This window comes from Drosophila miranda, chromosome 2, assembly GCF_003369915.1.
Source record: "Drosophila miranda strain MSH22 chromosome 2, D.miranda_PacBio2.1, whole genome shotgun sequence".
NCBI classification, from domain to species: Eukaryota; Metazoa; Arthropoda; class Insecta; order Diptera; family Drosophilidae; genus Drosophila; species Drosophila miranda.
The window spans coordinates 22,976,320-22,998,177 of record NC_046675.1 but is presented as its reverse complement, the minus strand read 5'-3'; the positions used below and the strand labels follow the sequence as shown (position 1 = coordinate 22,998,177).

Here is a 21,858-nt window from a genome sequence, read left to right as displayed (position 1 = left end):
CTCCGTTATTTCGTAAAATTTTACATTTTATTCTCCCACTGTCTTTGGCCGTCTCTTAATGCCCCTTCTGAAGTGTTGGCGAGGCCATTTACTTAAGCTAAATGCTTACAAGATTTCTGTCTGCATGATGGCACATAATCTCTGGTGGGATGTTGGACGAAGGGATGGAGAAAATACAAATCGAAGTAGTATGAATATTATAGGGCACGTTTTTTTAATTTGGGGGCAGTCCAACAGCCACAAAAAAAAAATAATGACAAAAACCTTTTCTGCGAGGCTGAATTTTGTTTTTGCACTCTCGATCCTAAGCCTGGGTCTCTATTCTCGGCCGCGCACACGCATGTATTTTGTTTTATTGGCTCTTTGGCTGTTTATTTTAGAAGAATAAATCTCGGCACAATAGGAGTATTAGGAGCAATCAGCGAACGATGAACTATTTAAAGAAAAATCGAAGAAACTATTAACATAAAACAGTACTAAATGGAGACCTTTTTTTCCCTATCTCATTGAAATAATATTTGTCAGATGGGGGTAGATACCATTTATACGTTTATTATTCAAATGATGTCCCCTTTTCGTTGAAAAAGATTCCATAAATCATAAATAGATAATGCAATTTATTGCATTGGGATTCCCATACAAAATCAATAAATTTTTATGAGACTCATCAATTTATTTGAATTTATATTTATATTTCGATAAAATTCTCCTGCCAATAATTAGTTTCCCAACAAATTATTACAAACAAGTAATATTATCGCTCATTAGCATAAAATAAATGTAAAATTTCTCGTTAAAATTCTTATAATCTGTTAAAGCACATGCAATATGACATTTCCACAGATCCCCCCTGTTTAGTATATAATCCAATTTAATTAAAACTTAATTCTGTTGATGATGTGGGTGAAATATCTGACATTTAATTTCAATATATTTATTCAGCTTAACCATTTCTGTGGCAAAAGTTTATCCAGATTTGGAGAAGGGGTCTGTGCGAGTAAAACTCTTTGCTCAAAACTTTCGGTAGCCGCAAATGTTGACGACATTTGTCCACACAGATGCTGCCCTTCAATCAAGACAATCCCCGGGCCAATTTGATAATCCTCCATCCATCCAAGCATCCAACATCTGGGCCTGTTAACACATTTTCTTGGCCCACAAAAGCCGCACCGCAAAAGTCTGCTTGCGTCATGCGAAAAACTACGAAAACTGAGACATCGCATCAATAAGCCTTAAGAGACTTCGACTTCATATTGCCGTTTGCTTCGTGACTCTCAATGGGTCTCAGTCGAAACTAGGAAGAAGGCTAGGTGGCGGGGTTCGAGACCTGGGATACCCTGGCAAAGGAATAGATTCGTAATCGAATCAATCCCCCGAAATTTTCTAGGGTATACAAATTCTCCAACAAGAGGAGGCTGGAGAGAAAGAGAAGGAAAACGAAAGACAGCGAGACAGAGGCTCGATATAGACACGTGCAGCCTTTTGGTAAACCCAACGGTATCCGCATAGCAAGACACAGTGCAGAGTGACTGAATAAATGAGTGAATGAATGAAGAATGAGTGAGTGAGCGAGTTGGTGGATTTGAAAGCGTGGCAGTGCCGGTGTGGGCGACCCAAAACGTAGGCCAATGTTAGGGCATGGCCTGATGAATATGTTGAAATCAATCAGGTTACCCGAAAAAGCAAAGACACGTTTCCTCCAGCCTTCCCCCCTCAATCTCTTCCCTCAATTGGCTCATGATATGTGACTTGGGTACGTGAAAATTGCATTTCATTCGCTCTCGCTCTCTCTTGCGATGTCTTTATGTCTCTGTGTCTCATATTGGGAAGACGTCACGTCATGTCTTGTCATGACAGGTGGGAGCGTGGGCGGGTGGTGAAGGTGCGCTAACGGTTATGTGTCGCATGTGCCACGGTGTGCCCTGTCATCTTCAGTGTGCTCTGTTGGGCTCTGTTGCATTTGACATTTCACTGTTGTATTTATTAAAATTGGAAAAAAAAAAAACGTTTTTCCCCCCACAAAAGCACTCTATCTGTTTTCCTCATTCCCTTTATTCTCTGGGCTCTTTGTTCTTCTCTCTTTTCTTTGCGTAAACTTGTTAAAAACTCATTATTATGTTGGGAACAGGTAAAATTCTGTTTTTCACATACCCTTGCAGGGGGTATTGTGTTAATTTTTTGTTAAATTTTTTCCTATCAACAAATTTTCCATCAGCTAAGTAAAAAATGTAAGTAAAAAAAAATCTTATTCATTCCCAGTAGAGTGAAAGGTCCACGAGAGACAAGCTTTTTAAAATTTTAACCGGAATCCGTGACACATTTTGGAATATTGGCACTAATAATTTTAACACAACATCGATATTATTATCGATTTCATCGTACAAGTCCCTAATCGCTTGTGCCAAAACATCTCTTTTCATGTCATTCGAAAAAAAAGTTTCGAATAGGAGTTTCTCCCATTGAGGATTCTTTATTCAATAGTTACATTATTAACATTAATCCATATTCTGGTTGGGTTTACAGAATTAATTAAATGGCTTACGAAAGTGTTGAAAGTATTGAGTGGTGCAGCAGCAGCAGCCTGTTCGCCGAGTATCGTAACAGTAATTGGTGTACATGGATCTACATATGTTCTGTAGATTAATTTGTGTCGGTGTTTTTTTTATTGTTTTTGTTTGGATATTTACTTAGCACCATTCTATGCACAGTTTTAACCCAATATGCGCTTTACGTCTGAGGATTTGCTCAGATCCCCCGTGTACGAAATGGTTCCAGATCTGGCGATGCGACATTCGAGCATCTCCGTGGAGAAGGCTACGAAGTTGTCCAGCTCCTGGAAGCCGACAACAAAGTCAGCCGTCATGCTGTCCTTTACCAGAAGAATCTCGGGTATTACTTCGATGCGCAGGCGCTTCTGCAGGAATCCAGCTCTCTCGATGTTCAGTTTGCAGAACTTGGCCTCCAGATGCTTGGCGGCCAGGATGTTCAGGTGCCAGTCCATGATGCGGCAGCCCTGGTTGCCAGTCCGATAAAACAGCACAACGATGTTGGGCGTATGGCTTGCCATTTCGAAAAACTCCTTCTCGTCGAACAACTGTGTGTACACGCCGTGGCCATTTGCGAGCCAGTCCTTCTTGTGGTTCTTAGCCTTCATTTTCGAACAAGCTTTGCGATATTCGAGCTAAAAGATTTAGGAAGACTTCAAGTGAACAAAAGCTATAGGAATTTTAAATACAATTACCGAACTATTTGTAGCGTACTCTATTGATTTTTTTCGAATGTGTCCAGTTTTAGATCTTTTATGAAAATGAATAGGATTTGATCCTGTTATATGCCCTAGAAGCTCACTGCTTGCTGAGACTTTGTTGCCTTCAACTATACAGCCAGTGTTGCAGCCTAATGAAATGCTCCATTATTGTTTGCGAACACTGTTATATGCTCGCTAGCAGGCGATTCGGATCTTTCCTTTTCTTGGAAAACGACCGCCCTTTATTCACCTAAATTCTTAATATACATATTTCTGTCCATCATATATGTATTTTTCCAGGTTTAAACCTTTACTATTTAAATATCTCCGCAACAGCTAGTAAAAATATTGAATAGCTGTACAGAGAATATCGTCTAGTTTTCAGAGTCTAATTATTTCGGTATTTCTAGTGGAAGTTCCTTCACATTTGCTGTCATTCTATGCGGCTGTCGCGGACACTCTCTCTCTCTAGCTCTCTCTCTTTCTCTTTCTCTAGCTATGGAAACGACGTATCGAAGGGAAGTATATCCAAAGCTATAGCCTTCGACGAGCTCTCCTTCCATTCTTGTTTGTTAGGTCTTGTATCCATGTGGTTCGTGTTGCTATTTGGACACTGTCTGTTGGGTGTTGTGTGGTGTGTGTGTGTGTATTGTGGTACTTGTATCACATATCAATTAAAAGTTTCGCCCCAAGTTGTAATCAGTTTGAGTGGAGTCTGTGCCCAGTGCCTGTCCGTGTTCCCAGTGCTGCCAGTGTTGCCTGTGTAGCCTGCTTTTGGGCGTGCCCCAGTGATTGGGCTAATGATTCCGGTTACAGCCACGGCAAAGATTTTGTTGTTATATTGTATTCGCTTTGTTTTCCGATTCAGTGGATGCCAAGGGCTTTTGTTCACAGTGTGAAGGGAGGGAGGCATCTAATGCTAATGGCTGCTCTAATTGGTTAGATTAAAGGTGGCTTTAAGAGGCAATCGGATTGTTGGCTTCATAAGCGGATAAACAAGTATTTTTTTGGAGATTTCAATTGCGTGTGGAGTGTGTAAATATTAACAAGGAAGCTGAATAGTCATCTGATTGATTAATCTATATTAAAGATTCTACGATTTTTAGCTCGATACCTATATCCTTGAGAGCTTTCCTTTTGCTTTGCAATAAATTGCATTCCGAGTCCCAAAAGAAATTCGCACAACAAAATAAATCAATAAAAATAAAGCAAAACCTTGAGCAATAATAAAACCCGACTTTAACACACCCCCCCCCTGGAGCCATGTGCCAGCCATTTAGTTAGATCGTTATAAAAACACTCTCTCGTGTGCGTGTGCGTGTGTGTGTGAGTGCAGCTATATCCATATCCATATAGACACGACGCCCATAACTACCCGAACCCGTGCATCGCATCGATATATCGGGGAACGCTGTGGCCTGGCCTGCGGTTGAACGTGATTTTTCAAATGTCACGCACACACGGAATGATATGTCGGTGGTGGATGGGGGGCCAAAAACAACAGTAAATCTGTTTACGTGGGTGGGAAAAAAAATGAAAATTCAATGAAAAACGCTTTCGCTCGAAACTGCCAGCGATAACGAAAACCATTCATAAAACGCGTCGCTTGTAAACGTGAAACTGATAGAATGGATCCGATAACTATAATGCAATGGGATAACTGGTTACAGGTAGAAGAGGGTGTTACGTGGAGTTCTGAAGCTCAAACACATATCAATCTGGCGACCTGAATTCGAAAATGTATCTTGAATCAGATGTTTAAGAATTCAAAGGCTCTCCAGTGGAACCACAGCTCCCTGGAGGGTACTAAGCAGAGATTCCCACCTCTCATCATAGTACATCGAACTTGGATACCAGTGCCAGCCAAGAAATCATATTTAATTGTAGTAAAAAATGGATTTGCGATAATTTTTAATTCATTTAATTCTTTGAACATCTAATAAATACAATACCATACAATACAGGCCATGTCCTTGCTCCCAACTACTTCCATCTCTCCCACATGACGATGTGATGCTCGACTCCTTACACATAAGCGAAAAGTGCAAAAGAGGATGCCCGTGAATTGCCAAAACAACATAAATTGCGTGTACATGATGGGTGTTTTTTTTTTAGTTTTGCTGGGGCTCTTAGCCCGTAGTTTCCTTGGTCTATATACAAAATATATTGAGTATTGAAATATTGAGAAGGAGAGAGAGCTTTCACAGTAAAGTCCATGTCTGGGTGTGTGTGTTTTAATAAATATGCAGCGAAGCAACATTTATTTAACTTTTACTTTGAGTTAAATGTAATTGAAATGAGCGACGACGATGGCGATGGCGCGACGTCAAGCAATTTTATTTCATTGTACGCTCCTCCTCCGCCTGTGCCACGTCCAGTGCCGTGGTGCCCGTGCCGTGCCTCTTTCCAGTGCCACTGCCTGGCAGCGTAATTTCTTTTCAATTAACAATAACGAAACGAAGCGAAATTGGTAAAAGCAAGAGTAGTAGCTCCGCAGAAAGCTGTTGCCGAAGGGGAGAACGCGGGTGCAGCTCTACAAAATGGTTCAAGTCTTTAATTGAAATAAAAAAAATAATAATAATACTCGCACAGCACACACACAAATTGTGTTTAATTTCTGCCACAAAAGAGAGGCTGCTGCTGCCATCCGCACCTTTCTTTCAGTTAAGCCCTCGGAACTGGGACAATTTGCAAAAAGCTTAACTTTATTTTCAGTATGTTTTTGTACAAGTTGGTCAACAGTTTTCGTTCTGTTTCTGTTTCGGTTCTGGCTCTGGCTCTACCTCTACTGATGCTCTTTCTGGGGCTGTTATCGCACGTCATCAGACTTTTGCTGTCTTTTCATTTCATTTCTTTTCATTGCTCCGCACAATTTCCGCAGCGACATTTTACAATTGTCCATGACTGTCATACAGAAAAATACACTGGGCGAAAGATATGCTACTAGAAATGAATTTTGGAATAGAATCAAGGAGGATTTAGCAAGACAGCTTTAAGATTATCTTGTTATAACCTTAAGATCATATGTATATAATATAATATAAAATATAATAATAAATGAATATTTAATTTAAATTAAATGAAATGCAAATAATTTCTAAAGGTAAAGACACAATTTTGAAAGTCATTTGCATTTATTTTATACAATTAAGATTTTATTTAATTTTTTAAATAGTAGTTTTAAAACATAATCAGAAAGTTGTATTATAACGAATATACGGAATAGAGTAGGGGGAACTAATCCTTATCGTAGAATCATTAAATACTATATATTGCAAGTTTTACTGTAATATATGTATGTGGTATTCTTTTCTAACCATTTCCTTTTAGATGTCCAAGAATATATGTATGTAATCCATATACGAGTATTTGAATGAATGTGTGTGTGGTTTCCAGTAGCTGATCTCTGTCCAATGCCCCCGACCGACCATATAGCACGGAAACATTTTTCAGCTGCCTTTTCTCTCTGTTGACACAAATCATTCGCTGGAAGTGTCGCTCCCGTTTCCACTTCTCCTCCATATCCCTCTCTGACGTATCTCTCCACCCCTCTCTCTCTCTCTCTCTCTCTCTCTGACGTTTTCCCCTGACGGCCTGCATTTCTTGTCTACTTTTGTGTTTGGATTTGTTGTCCAAATGTGTGGAGGCCCTGCCTGTCCGTATCGGTTACACTCAAAATGGATGTAAAAACGCTCTAGACGATGGCAAAAATGTTTGTACAATGTTTTGTACGAAAAAAAAAACTGTTCGATTCTTGTAGGAAACGGACGGATGGCACATGGGTAGTGGTAGAGGGACAGCCTTTGAGGGTCTTTTAAAATTTATTTCTGTTTGCCAAGCAGTTAAAGAATTTAATCTATGTACATTTTCAAGTAAAAGAAGAAGGAGGCAAATGGAAGGGCAAGGAACACAGATATAGTAGGGCGAGAGTCTCGTTATCACTGTTTTAAGATTTCTAAAGAATACAAAGAGATTTGTACTTTCTAAGCTCTCTTTTAGAAGATATATCAAAGCCTTTATAAAACTGTCTCATAATCAAGTGATCCGGTCGTTTGAATCCTCAAAAGCCAATGGAAATCAGCAGCAGTGGAGTAAAAATGCCATACAAGCGAATTCAAAATAGAGGATCAAAAGGTCCCATTTTCAGGCTTAATTCAAGAAAGGGTGGAATATTTATATACTTTACATCTAAATCGATAGAAACGATAGATTGTGATCGAGATATCGCAGATATCGAAATAATCATACGTACATGGATCTATTTACAATTATTATTTATATTAAAAACGAAGTATGGATATATCTCTAACTTTGTCGCATCTCAGAAACAGAAAAAAAACTCCTGAATCCTATCTGAGCCTGCTCTTCTGGCTTGCTCACAATTGAAATCCCTTTCCTTTAAAGTCCAATATTTACCAAGTATCCTTTTTGGCACTCCATTCATCTACATTACAAGTTCTTGCCAACTGGAAATCAACATTCCGTTTCCAAACATACCTAACCTAGAAAACAGCAAGAAACAAACGAACGAGAGAACAACTTTATGAACATTTTTGCACTTGTCTATTTGGACCACTACTCCGCTCCATCCATTCCATTCCATGCCAAACAAAGAAAATAATATGTAATTCAAAACATTGTTCAAGTGTTCCAGTTTTTCCAGAGAGTGTACGAGTGTGTGTGTGTTTATAGAACTTTTGCACCACACATGAGAATGGAATTGAAACACAGAAAGGAAGGCTATCTAGATATCTATTTCCTGGGACCGAAGCTCAAGATACCCTGGAAGATCCATCACTCTAGTGAAAGATAAAGTGATAAATGTATGTGGGATTAAGATTTCCATGGAAGACGGCTACGATTTAGGGATCTCTGATCTTGTTGGATCTTTAATGAAAGACCATAATAGTACCCTGTGAAAGGGTATACCAAAGTACAGTAGAAGACCATCTCATAGATGGTGGAACTTGTCCAGTTGCCGTTGTTTTTGTCAATCCGTTACTCGAGTGGATCCCCGTCGCCTATCCGTCCTACAAGTATCATCATCAACATCATGGGGCATGATGATGAGCCCGGCCCGCTCTTTGGCTGCTGCTCCTTTTCCATTTCCATCTTGGGCCATCGCCTCGACTCGACTCGACTCGCCTAATGGATGTCTCTTTGTTTGGCTCTGCATCTCTGTCGTATCTCGTTTATTGATGCTGCATCTCTCGACGACTGCCACTCCACATCATGGCTCCACTTTCCGCTGTCCACTCCAGTGGACTCCCGTCTACTCTCTTCGGCTCTGCACTCCACTCTACCTAGCGGATGAAATTGCGCAAGCAAACAAACACATCCATTTTGCAGAGTCCCCCAAGCCACCCCGTTGTTTGTTTGGATTCATCCGACTATCCCCACTATCGGCCATTGGCAGTCTCTGTTCTCCAACAAAAACACAAACCATATATAGGAGTGTATATATATATACATATATATCTATCTATCATCATCCCGGCAATCCTCCGCCTGGTACTCCGTTGTGGAATAAATTAAAAAAATCGGCTTTGCCAGCCGTTTGCCGATTTCTGGACCATGTCGAGCCAAAAATCCAAATGCTGTCAATGCTGGCCAATATCTAAACATTATGCAAATGCTCTTTGATATTATTGAAGAGTTTAGACAGAGTAAACACTGATCCATTTTGTGGTGAATGGATGAATGGACAGAACGGCTTTGGGGGGTAGAAACGAGGAGAACACTTTTAACATCTGTAATACTATGAAACGGTTTTTTATTTTGTTAGAAAAATTCTAGCTTACATGAGTTTTTTCTTTAGATTAGCAAAAACACATTATTTTCGAATTTGGGAATATTCCAACAACAGCAACAGCACTGATTCCATATCAGGGAAGCTCGAGTCTAGCTCGAGAGGTATTGGATATTGTAGAAATGGGAGGAAGTCTAAAGAAAAACTCAACGATTTATTACCTTTTAGTGATATACTTAGGTCCTTAGATCAAGTAAAACCAATTGAATGGTGGCAATGTATTAAGAAATAGTTATTAGTGCAGATATTTCAAAGCGAAACTGTTTACGAAATGGTCTTTACAGAATTCAGCAATCAATTGCTAGATCTACGAGCGCTTTTAGTTCAGATCCCATCTAATCATGTTCTTTAAACTCGTACAGATGTACTCGTATGGTATAAGCCCCCTGCACTGCAATAAACCGCACTAATATTCCAACAAATATTTGCATCTGTGCCGCATCTCTCCGAACAATCCAAAAAATTTGATCTAGTTTTTGAGAAACTGGTGCCGCATACCATGACCATTCCCGTGTTTACATCTCATCTCTCCCCAAAAAAGGGAACAAAAATACATGCATTAAAAAGAAAAGCAAAAAAAGGAGCAAAGAAGAAAAAAGCAAATGATAAAATTGTGTCATAACATTACCAGTAAAAACGAGTTGGCGTAAAACCTGAACCTATCCCAAAAACCAAACGAAAAATTCCTCGATGATTATGATGATCATAATGATGATAGTATGGCTGGGTGTCTGCTCCGATTGGGGTTCGGAGACCTGTTTTCAAGACCACTGCAGTGCAGGCCCCGCAGCAGAAAAGGCAATGCCTCTCAATCCAGTCCTGTACGAGTATGTTGACTTATGGGCCACAGAGCCAGAGCCTGTTTGCCAAAAGTGGGTCGACTTGGTCTTGCTCTTGGTCGTCTTGGTCGTTGGTCTTGCTCTTGGTCATGCGGGGAGTGTGTATGTGTGGAATGTGATTTGTAGCCTGTACAATGTGTGAAAATGGCCTGACAACGACTTGACTTTATCCCCTCTCTGTCTCTTGCAGCGAATGTGTTTCAATGATGTTACTGCCTTCGGGGCGTTCGAATAGTGATGTCTATCCGCTACAAAGTGCCAACAACAGCAGCACAACAGCCTCAGCCTCAGCCGGAGCAAAGCCCTTGCTACTGACACGAACATCATCGCCACAATTGACAACGTTGCCCACAACAAATGGCACCAACGCCCCCCACACAACGCCCAATCGCCCACTGAATGGTGTAGGAGCAGCAGCAGCAGCAGGAGCCGCCGCCGGATGCCCGTCACAGTCGCAGTCACAGACCGGAATACAGCCGATAAAAGCAGGAGGAGCAGTAGCAACAGGAGGAGCAACGACGGCAGGAGCAACGGAGGCGACAACAACGGAGCCTGTCAGCAGTGGAATTGGGGTCGGCGTTGGCCCTGCCACTGCCGCTGGCACGGGCATCTATGGGCCACTTTTGGGTCAAAGCCATGGACATGGAAGTAACGCTGCTGGCGTTGCCGGAAATTGGTCCGAAATTGATGGACACTTGGAGACAATACAGGAGAAGCTAAAGCCTGGTTGGACCGTGCATTCGGGAAAGGAGGGACGACTCTATTATTGCAAGTGAGTGAAATGCCAAAGTATCATTAATCATACCATCCCCACGATTTGCTCTCCGCTTTGGATTATTAACTGGAAAATATAGGAGATCTGAAACGTTCTTTTGTTGGGGGCGGGATCTAACTGGGGTTAAGAAAATTATTATCAAATGTTAAGGTATGTTTTCTATTGGAAACAATTCTATATTGAGGTTTCAATAGTAATTTATCGTAAATGTTTATCGTAGAATTCGTGCGAAATTCGTATTATATTTAACGAGGAGTTAAACGTTTGATAAGAATTATCACTAACCTTTGGTAAATCTTGTACCTTTTTCCTGATTTTTGAAGAATAATAGCATAATTTTCAGGGATATTTTCAAGAAAATTAATTCAATCATGGGGATAATAATCAGAATATTGATTATCCTTTTGCATTTGAATGATGAAATTCGAGTACATTCGAGATTTAAATGTTTCTAAAATAGTAAATCGCTTAAAACACAATTTTAAACTACTTATAAGAGGATGGTAGGATGGTTTCATACCTATATGGAATTCTGTTTTGCATTTTTAAACTAAATTAAAGATTTATTTCAACTTAAAGAGTCACAATAGGATTTTGCTGGAAAATCCTTGAAATTTTTCCTTTTTTTAAGTTCTGGAAGGCCTATTAAATATTTAATTTTTCGACAAAAGTTTTCATTCAAGTGACGTTTTAAAATATTTAAGTACTGCCCTCCTTTGGGGAGTTCTATTTCCACTTGCTAAGAGAATATTTGGAATGGGAATTTTTCTCCTTTGGTAACTTTTCGGATCCTGCTTTTAATATCAAAGAACTCCTTAAGCTTTAAGCTAGGAAAAGTATCCTACAAAGGAATATTAAGCAGTGTAAAAAGCCTGACATTTATGCAACCATTAGCGTGGGCAAAGTTTCAACATTTTAATGCCTGTCCCACTGACGGAGTGACTGGCGGAAATACGATGTCCTGGCCTGGTTAGATGGATGCGAATGTGAATGTGAATGTGAGTGCTGTGAATGTGGGTGGGTGGATGGGTGGCTGACTGAATGGCTGGGTCTTGGTCTCGGGGCTGTGCTGCACATAAATTGATTATGCGCAAAATTCTATTAAATAATTTTACACTTTGTTGCACATCAAACTGAAAGCGCACAAAATGCCATTGCCGAGGCGACTCGCTGTGGCATGGATGGGGATGGGACTTGGACTGGGGGCGATAGAGACTGACTGAGTGAACAGCTCTGGTTGGGTCCCCGGGTACAAACACGGACATGGACATGGACCCGAGACCCCCTTTCACCCTCTCGCTCTCTCGCTCTCTCGCTCTCTCTCTCTCTATGTATCTCTGCTTCTCGGAAAGTGTGCAAAAGTGCAAAACTAATTATCACAATTGTGTGCAGCCAGGAAATGAAGAAAGACAGCAGCGGAAGCCACCAAGGTGGCCTGATGTGGGCTGAAATCGGATTTGGTTCTGGGTCTGGGGCTTTGAGTTGGGTTTGGCTTGCTGTGGGTTTGGCTTTGCTTTGCTTTGGGGCTGAGGCTTGTGGCACGATTATGGGTGGCTGCTGTTTATTGCATAGTCAAGCAAATAACCCAATTAGCGTTGATTAATGTCAATTGAAATGCATTTTGCAGGGCCCAGCCACAGGGAAAAACTATACCCTTGGTTGTGTCTGTAGGGTTACCTAATCCACAAACAAGTCTATCAACAAGTTCAGGGTCGATTGTGGGTGTGCAGGCTTTTGGGTAACTCTAGTGGGATTTATTTTTATAGAGATAAATGAATGCAGATACGTTATATGGATCTAGTTTGCAATCGTCTGATTATGAATTTACGAGATCTCTAATAGGAATATGTATGTATATAGTACACCCTTGTATAAGACCGGGGTAGAAATAAACACAATATATATATTATGCGCCAACTAACCATAAAATTATAAAACTTTTCTCAGCCCGCTTTTTATTCCGTGAGTGAAATTATCTATTTAAATATTGTATAATTTCAAATATTTTTCCAAAATTAATTCGCAATCATTAGCTGTCATTTAATACCTGTGATTCGATCATGTTAATTGTTTTAATAGTATGTATATTATAGATAACCCCACATACGCATACCTCTCCCGACTCAGTTCCGATTCCAAATTCTTTGTGTTTCGGGGAAAAGTCCTTAAATAATAAATTAAATTTAATTGTAATGATATTCTGTTCTGTTTTCCAGCCACTTGGCACAAACATCAGGATGGCTGCCCGCCTGCGAGGATTGGAGCAAGCATGAGGAGCTCTCCTATGGCTGGGAGCGTGCCATAGATTCCAAGGGTCGTTCCTACTACATCAAGTGAGTATCTATCTGCCATATATGTACTATGCCTAAGGAGAACACTCCCTTAATTATATTCTTTATAGCCATCTGAACAAAACGACCACATACGAGGCCCCCGAATGCATACGCTGGGACGAGCATCCGCCGGAGCCGCGTCTCGTCCACCTGCAGCGGAATGCCAGCCTGGGATTCGGTTTTGTGGCCGGCAGCGAGCGGCCGGTGATTGTGAGATTCGTGACAGAAGGCGGTCCCAGCATCGGGAAGCTGCAGCCAGGCGATCAGATACTCGCCGTGAACGGGGAGGATGTCAAGGACGCGCCCCGGGACCATGTCATACAGCTGGTGCGTGCCTGCGAGTCGCAGGTCAGTCTTCTGGTCTGCCAGCCCATGGCGCACTGCATCCTGCCGGGCCGCAAGTCCACACTCCTGTCGGCGGGCAAGCGGGCCAAGCTGCGATCGCGTCCGAGTCGCGTGAGATTCGCCGAGAGTGTGTGCGTCAATGGGGCACCTCTATTTCCGGTAAGCAGATGGACATCCCTCGAGCTGTGAATCAATCTTTAACTTGTTTTCATTTATATTAGCCCTCGGCGTTCTCCCTGGGCGATATATGCGTGCCGCCGATGGCCAATGTGCTGAAGGTGTTCCTGGAGAACGGGCAGACCAAGTCCTTCAAATACGATGCCACCACCACGGTCCACGATGTGGTTAGCTCTCTGCTGGACAAGCTCTGTCTCTGCTGCGGAGAGCTCTTCAGCCTGGTCCTAGAACATGTGAAGAGCCTCAAGAGAAATAAGCTCACGCTGCTGGATCCCCAAGAGTCCTTGGCCAGGGTAGGTTTCAACTTTCCAGCAATGGGGAATCTCAGATTAAAGATTTGCTTTTCGTTTTAGATTGCTGCTCGTCCGGGAGCCCACAAGCTGCGCTGCCTATTCCGCATCACCTTCGTGCCCATTTCGGCCGCCGAGCTGGCACAGAGGGATCTGCATGCCCTGGACTACCTCTACATGCAGTGCTGCAACGATGTCAACCAGGAACGCTTCGCCCCCGAGCTGCAGCCGGAACTGGCCCTCCGCCTGGCCGCCCTCCACATGCACCAGCACGCCCTGGCCAACAATTTCTCACCCGCGAAGCTCACCGTCAAGCTGGTCGAGTGAGTGCAGCCCCCAGTTTCCCCCACAGGGATGGATTAATCTCTGACTTCTCTGATCTTTCAGACGCGAGTTTGGACTGGAGCGATTTGTCCCAGTCAGCCTGTTCGAGGGCATGAAGCGGAAGGAGCTGCGCCGCCTGATCTCCCACTTCTTGAAGCTCAATGCGGAGATGACGGGATCATCGAGCAAGGTCCTAACACAGCTGCAGGTGAGAAAAAGAATGAAAAAAAAACAAAATATCTAATCTTTAATTATTGATTAAACGAAACAACTAGAAATGGGTTAATGGGTTAATAGAATACTCTACAGAGGACACTTTTCAAATCAGATTAACTATACCTACCAAATCGACTAAACAAAGGATTAAAGAAAGAACCAGAAGTGCTACTTACAAATAACTTAACTAAAGAAGAAACTATCAACGCACTTATAAGCAGTGGAGATGGTGTTAGGAATGATACGACTTCCTACTTAATTCAGGATAGATAGACTAGAGATGACAGAAATTGTAACTTTTAGGACGCCAGAAATTTCTCATATGAATGGTTCTTTCCCAAAGAAATGGATTCCAATATATGAAAGTATACATATTTGTCGGATCCTAAGATTATTCTCAGTATTATTCTCTTTACTTGGCTGGCCGTTATTCTTGTCCTTCCTATTCTATTGGTATTGAGAGACCTTCTTAGAGAGGATCGCAATAGAGAGGTGATGAGAGACCACGTCGAAAGTGGTCCTTGGTATTTTTAAGTGTGAGTGAGATGGATAATATTTGGCTCAGAAAGAATACTTGGAAATGTTTGGAAGTCAGTATCTTTGCAGAAAGTCGACATGTTGATATATATTTTTTTAAGCAATTCTTTATATGGAAAATATGTGCTTTTCGTTTGATATTTATTCCATAAAGATATTGATATTAAATAATTTATATAAATAATATTGATATTTCGGCCAAACAAAAACAAATATCACCTAAATATGTGCGATTTTATATTAAATATCCCTAGAAGTCGGTGTTGAATAATCGAGTGAGAGAATGCCACACCATAATCCAAAAATATAATATAAAAAAATCAGTGAAACGAATCTCTAAATAATTATAAAACCCCGACGTACTCGTATAATTGCAGGCCAAACTCCATTATCTAGATATAATCGCTAGTTTACCAAGCTATGGAGCCAAATGCTTTAGCACAAACCAAAGAGAAGGCGTCGAGCGTGTCCTGTTGGTGAGTCCACGCTTCGGCCTCAGTCAGATATCGAGTGCCCGCAATTCGGTGGTGAGTTATCCTCAAAAACAAAAACCCGCAAAACCCCTTCACTCACTTTTTTTTTGCTATGAATCAGCCCCAACCGATTTCGGCCATCGAGGACTTCACCCATGTGGTGGTGAATCGTGAGGACGATGTGACCTGCAGTGTGTCCATCTTTATGCTCGGCGATCGGGCCGTAAAGTTCATCATGGAGGATCGGGATGCGTGCGAGTTCAGTCTGGTGCTGGGCGGCTACTATCGCCTGCTGACGGGTGAGATTCCGTTTAAGATACCCCAAGGATTCCTGATATATTTCGATCCATTTCTCTCTTAGGCAACATGTTGAATCTGCTGAGGGAAAGAGACCCCTCGGACGAGGATAATGCACCTGGTTTCTTGTCGCAGCACACGGTGCTGCCCGCGGGCTGGAGCTATCTGCTGCCCTACCACACGCGGGCGCACAGCGTCAACTTCCTGATGACGCCGCCCTACCACCCCGTGACGCAGCTTCCCCCTCAATTGGGGGCTCCCTTACAGGCGCAATCACTGCCCTATGTAATGGACTTGGATCTGCACAGCGTCATGGCCACGGAGCTGCTGGAGGAGGCGGCCAAGGACTCGGGCCTGAGCGACAGCAGCGGCAGCAACTACTGCGAGGGCCGCATCCAGTCCTCCCATCAAATGGCCAGTGTGGAGGCCAAGAACGAACAGGTACTGCGTCGCGTTCAGGAGCTACAGCATCTCGTCCAGACCTCCGAGCAGTATCTGAGTGAGCAGGAGCAGGGACTCTCCGGCGGAGGCCAGACAATGGCCGTCCTCGAGTTTGATTCGGACTGCGACAGTCTCAACAGCAGTAAGGTCTCCTCCACGGAGGAGACCTCGAATGTTCTTAGTCTGGGCGTGTCTCTGCCCCCGGGCAATCCCCTCAAGCACAGCGACTCGCTGACGCTTCTGGCGGAAACCATCAGCCATGATCTGAGCGGCATCACGCAGGGCCTCAATGCCATACCGGAGACGGTGGCGCCCGTCTCCTCATCGGCCCCGGCCACCCCAGCCACGCCCAAGCGAAAGCCGAGCCTTTGCAGCACCTCCAGTCCGCGGCCCCAGCGAAAGATGAACGGATTCAGTCAGCTGCTCAGCGATCTCCAGGCCTTAGGCACGGATTTTTCGCAGAGCGAAAGCGACTCGGAGTCGGTAGCCTCGCCTGCCCAGTCGCCCACCGCCAGGCGACCCCAGATAATGGTGCTCCAGGCAGCAGGCGGATCCATTCCCGGATCCGGAGGATTGGGAGCAGCCAAACAGCCGCTCTCGCAGCGCAGCAGCTTCGGGCTGCATAGCCCGGATGGCAGCCATTTTGGGGCCGAAACAAAGGACTACAATCTGCGGGAGTATCTCCAGCAGCTGAAGGAGATCAGCAATGCCTCGTCGGCGGACACGGATGTGGCGGCGCGCCAGCTGTCGGAGATCTACGGCTTTGAGGTGCGCGAGGACACCTTCATCGAGACGGACCCGGATCTGATTGATTTGCGTGCCATACCCCCACCCCAGACCCCGGATGAGCTGGACTCCCTGTCTCTGATGAATGCTGCCCCACCCAAGGGCTTCGAGGGTCGGGCCGAGGAGCTGGACAGCTTCCTGCAGCAGATAATGGTGGCACCACCCACCCAGAAAGCAACACCCGCCAAAGAGCTCACCCCGGAAGAGATTATGTCCTTTATCATCCCACCGCCACCTAATCTAGAGCAGCAGCAACAGGTGCCACAGCAGCAAGGGCCACCTATGGAGACGGAATCCCTGTACAGCAACTCGGTGCAGGCCAAGCGGGAGTTCTTCCAGTCCGTGGCCAATGGGAGCCACAACAACAGCAGTAGCAACACCGGCAAGGAGCAGTCCCCGCATGTCATCGAGTATGCCACTGTGGAGCGGAAGAGCAAGTTTAGCTGCTGTCCCACCACCAAAAAGGAAGAGTCGTCTCCCGCTCCAGCAGCAGCAGCAGCAGCCGCACCGCCCGAGGTGCAGCCACCGCCCAGGACACCCACCGCTGAGCAGATGTCGCCACCACCCGCTCGACCACCCAAAAGCGCCGAGCTTCTGCAACGGTACTCACCCAAAAAGCAGGTGAGGATTATGGCCACACACCAGCAACAGCAGCAACAGCAGCAGAGGGACAGCAGTAGGGGACCGCCCCAGCTGCCACCTAGAGGCAGTCCCACCTTCGATGGACAGCAGGCGAGTCCCCATCCCGCAGCGGCAGCAACAGCAGCAACGGCTGCCATGATGATGTCGGTGAGTGGTCCGAAGAAACCCCCACTGCCGCCCATTGCCAGTCGCCCGCGTCCAACGAACGGCATGTCTCCAGCACAACCTACTCCTGCACCACCACCTGCCCACTATTCACCGCCCATACCGGCCACGACACGCCTACCCAATGCTCATTCCAATGGCCACCAGCAACAGCTGCAGCAACAGCAGCAGGTTCCTCTCGTACCAAAGAAGCCCCAGCAACTGCACGGCGAGAAGCTGTTCCTGAAGAACGGCCACCTGATCGATGGGGAGGCGCTGCTGGGCAAGACCGATGTGGCCATGGCCGGGCTGCTGATCCGACTTGACCAGGTGGCAGCCCAGTGCTCGGCAGCCCAGTCGGCGGGCGGAGGGACGAGCATCGACGAGGAGAAGTTCCAGCGGGCACGCAACGAGCTGACAGAGCAGACTCTGGCTCTGGTGACGGCCAGCAAATTCCTAGTGGCCTCCATGTCGGACATGACGCTGATTACGCTGCCCGAGCACCTGACCTCCTGCCTGACGGCCATACGGCGGATCACGGAGCTGGCACAGGACATGACCCGGCATACATCGGCTCCGCTGCAGACGCGAAATATCGTTCTGAAAGTTCACGATGTGGCGAGCAGTTTCCGGGAGCTGGTGGGTGTGCAGATCGGACCCATTGGAGCTGGACAGTTGGCCCTGCAGGCCGAGTGCTTGGCCAATGTCTTGGCCACTCTGCTGCGATCCTTGCGGGTGTTCTCCCCATAGCCCAACGGGAGTACAGGAGGCGGATCCAATCCCAACCCTGACATATCGCACGCTCGTCTATCTACGCAACTCTCTCTATGTAAATCCCTATATACAACCTACATCTAGGATGGCAGCTGCCTATATGGCCCCTATATAACCTTATAGACTCATACAGTATATATATTTATATACATATATATATATATATACATATGTATACATATGCGATATATCATCTCTCGAAACTATTTTACAGGTAAAGAGCAACGTCAGAGAGTCGTTGGTCTGATGTCTTTAGTCTAAATCCTTACGTACTCGTAATATCAACATGGAACATGGAAGCTCAAACGATGGGATCGTCTCTTCATGTGGTATGGTGGAATATGCTATATACTATATGCTATAGAAAGATCTTGACAAAATCTGATTTGTAATTTTAGAAAAATATAATGGCAGCTAGGATTATGTGATGGGATCTATGCAGGCATTTAAAATTTTCAATCATTCAAGGATCTTAATGAACTTTCCCTGAAGCGTTTATAGTATATTTTGTTATCTATTTTTGTGGGCAATCTCTGGGGCAATGTCTCTGTAATTAATTCGTAATTTTGTACCTGTTTTCAGTATTCCGAGCATGATTTTCTATTCTATTTTCTTTACAATTCCTTTCGCATTTGAATTTACGATTGTAGGATTTTTCTCGAATTTGTTTCTACCTGAACTCTTCTTTAATCGTTTATATATCACTTGCTCAAAGCAGATTGAATATTTTTAGGAAAAAGCCTGTCTATCTCAATCTCCATTTATTCCATAATTGTCATATATGTCTACAGTCCTACAGCTTATTCCATCATATCTGAGCGATCTACATAATAAAATATCTCGAAAATAAAACAAAAACAAAAACGATATCTATTCTAAATCATAAAAAAAATCACTTTCTCCACTTAAAGCATGCAACTAACTCGAATTTCTATGTGTATTCTCCAAAAATCAAAATATTTTTAACTATACAAATTATATATACTTATATACAAATATCACTCTCTCGAATTGTTAGTAGAGCTCCTTGAACCCAGTCCCAGACCAGTCCCAAATACTAATTGAATTTGGAGGAACACCATGACTTGATTATCTAGACCAATTTATACTATGATGACAGACATACATATGTAACTATATGTTTATTAAATTATGCTATCAGTATATTTTCTAATGTACATAATTTACACAAACACTCACACACACATGCATACATACCACATATATACCTAATACATAATACAATACAAATAAATATACCTTATAAATATTATAAAATATACAAATTGACCAAACAATAATCAAAATTTTAACTTGTGATATAAACAAAAAAATAAATTAAAAAAATAAAATCCATAAAAAAAATAATAAATAAATAAATAAAAAGTAATTTTCCTTTGTTTAACAATAAAAGTCGTAACAGATTATTATTTTTTTTTATAGTTTGTTCTTTGTTGTTAATAAACGATCGATCGACTATATCTTTTTTGTTATTGTTAATGTGTCATAATTTTTGTTGTAGATGTTTTTGTTGTTGTTGGAGTACAAGAACGCGCACTAAGTTGTAGCTTTAACTAATTATATTTACAATAATTATTAATAAATAAAATAATCAATAAAAACAAAACTATCAAAAAACGTAAGCAAAACTACTCAATAAAAAAATGTTTTTATTTGTTTATAATTTTTGTTGGAAGAAAAACACACAACAACACACACATATATTATGCGTATCATAACCATATGGGATATTACTAAATAAATATACAAATATGACTTAAAATTAATATAATATTAATATTATACTATTAAGTAAACCATATTCAAATTTACAATGTAAAACAATGTAACTGTTTATGACTTAATCGAAAAAAACAAATGAACAAGAAAAACAAAAATGCATATGAAATTGTATAAAATAAATTCAATAAATAAACCAAAGGCAAAAGATTCGATGGACAAGTTTTTATTTGAATTTAAATTCGAGCTTGATAAACGGTACGAAATACGGTCTCATATCAATGAGGTTTTTTCCCGCCACAGCCGCAAATGCTGTCGCTAGCTGTCTGCTGTGACACCGATAACTGCTAATACCATCGATATTTATAACTGGAATTCGTCAGTATTTTTACGGTATATTTTTGAAATAAGACGGTATATTTCGGTATATTTCTGAGGGTCACACTGGTCTTGACCAAAATTTTTATTCGCCGCAGTTCGCTTTTGCAGCATGAGTCCCATTCCATACACAAATGTTGCGAATTTACCAGCAACATTGCAACTGTTTTTTTGTTGAACTATTTTGCTTCAACCTTGTTTAGTCAAAATACAATAAAAGCAAGGACTAAAAACTGGCCAGTTAAGTAGAAAATTGATTCATTAATCGTATGAAATTATGTGGGCATAGATAAAGGCCCGGTTGACAACATTTAAATCCTTGTCGCTCACATTCAAAAAAGTTCAATTTGGCGCGCACCACTCGGTATATTTTTCAAATGAGACCGTATATGAGGGTCATACTGTAGAAACTGGTTTTCGCCGCGCTCCCATGTGGTGTTTTTTAGTGCTAAATGGTATTTTTGTCATTTATTAATTTCATTTTCAATGTTATATAAAAATCCAATAAATGCAAGTATTTCGAATAGACCAATCATGTATAGAATTGATTCATCAATCGTACAAAATTGAGTGGGCATGGCTAAATGTTCTATATAGATAGTATTATTCAACGGAACAAAGAATTGGTCGTTTTTTGAATCGAATTTGAGTTCGCCGCAGTTCGCCGCAGTTTCGCTTTAGCAACAATGAGTCTCGTTCCATACACAAACATGTTGCTAATTCCATGCACACATACCCTGGGGGAAATGGATGTTATAGAGTTGTGAAAATGTTTGTCTTCCAAGGCTCAGTAGGTATCAGGATCGAGATAAATATACACAAGATACTAATAATGTACTTGAATATGTCTAAAGAATATCAATTTGAGAAAAGGTCTTTATAAATCACGTTTCATCTTCATATAAAATTAACGAAATAGGGTATAAAAATGCATATACACGCATCATTCTTCAAATACCAGCAACATTGCGACTCTTTTTTTGTTAAACTTTTTCGTTTAAACCTTTTTTTTACAAAAAATACAATAAAAGCAAGGATTAAAAACTATCCAATCTTGTAGAAAATTGATGCATTAATTGGATTAAATTATGGTGGCATGGCTAAATATTCTATATAGCTAGTAATATTCGAAGGAATATCAAAATTGAGGAATATGTATAAAAAAACTTGAATTCGTCAGTATATTTTAACGATAAGTCCGCGGTCACACTGCTGTCGATAGTGATATCGATAGTAGACGATAGTTTTTCGAAAAACATTGACAGCGCCGTCGATAGTTCTCCACCTCTAG

The 21,858-nt window shown here is 42.3% G+C and overlaps 2 protein-coding genes across 5 annotated transcripts in view; one reads left to right on the top strand and one right to left on the bottom strand.

Moving 5' to 3' along the window:
• Positions 1 to 18,882, top strand: part of LOC108156877 — a 33,953-nt gene extending 15,071 nt beyond the window's left edge. Inside the window, exons 2-11 of one of the 4 annotated variants that reach the window (XR_004471895.1) lie at positions 10,086 to 10,667; positions 12,887 to 13,003; positions 13,072 to 13,507; positions 13,570 to 13,818; positions 13,879 to 14,138; positions 14,203 to 14,347; positions 15,270 to 15,419; positions 15,487 to 15,664; positions 15,727 to 18,581; positions 18,664 to 18,882. Coding sequence is in view for 2 of the 4 variants with exons in the window: in XM_033389067.1 (XP_033244958.1) it covers positions 10,099 to 10,667; positions 12,887 to 13,003; positions 13,072 to 13,507; positions 13,570 to 13,818; positions 13,879 to 14,138; positions 14,203 to 14,347; positions 15,270 to 15,419; positions 15,487 to 15,664; positions 15,727 to 18,425 (4,803 nt within the window). In the remaining 2 variants the exon portion in view is untranslated. Of the gene's footprint in view, positions 1 to 10,085; positions 10,668 to 12,886; positions 13,004 to 13,071; positions 13,508 to 13,569; positions 13,819 to 13,878; positions 14,139 to 14,202; positions 14,348 to 15,269; positions 15,420 to 15,486; positions 15,665 to 15,726 lie in introns of all 4 variants that reach the window. The other 3 variants (XR_004471896.1, XM_033389068.1, XM_033389067.1) reach the window with 3 other exon arrangements.
• On the bottom strand, positions 2,445 to 3,346 carry LOC108156878 (thioredoxin domain-containing protein 9-like). Its single transcript, XM_033389069.1, has 2 exons — positions 3,242 to 3,346; positions 2,445 to 3,181 (listed from the first exon to the last, which is right to left on the bottom strand). Exon 2 carries the CDS (start codon positions 3,152 to 3,154, stop codon positions 2,711 to 2,713), a length of 444 nt encoding a protein of 147 aa, XP_033244960.1. The 5' UTR covers positions 3,155 to 3,181; positions 3,242 to 3,346; the 3' UTR covers positions 2,445 to 2,710.
• Positions 18,883 to 21,858: the final 2,976 nt, after the last annotated feature.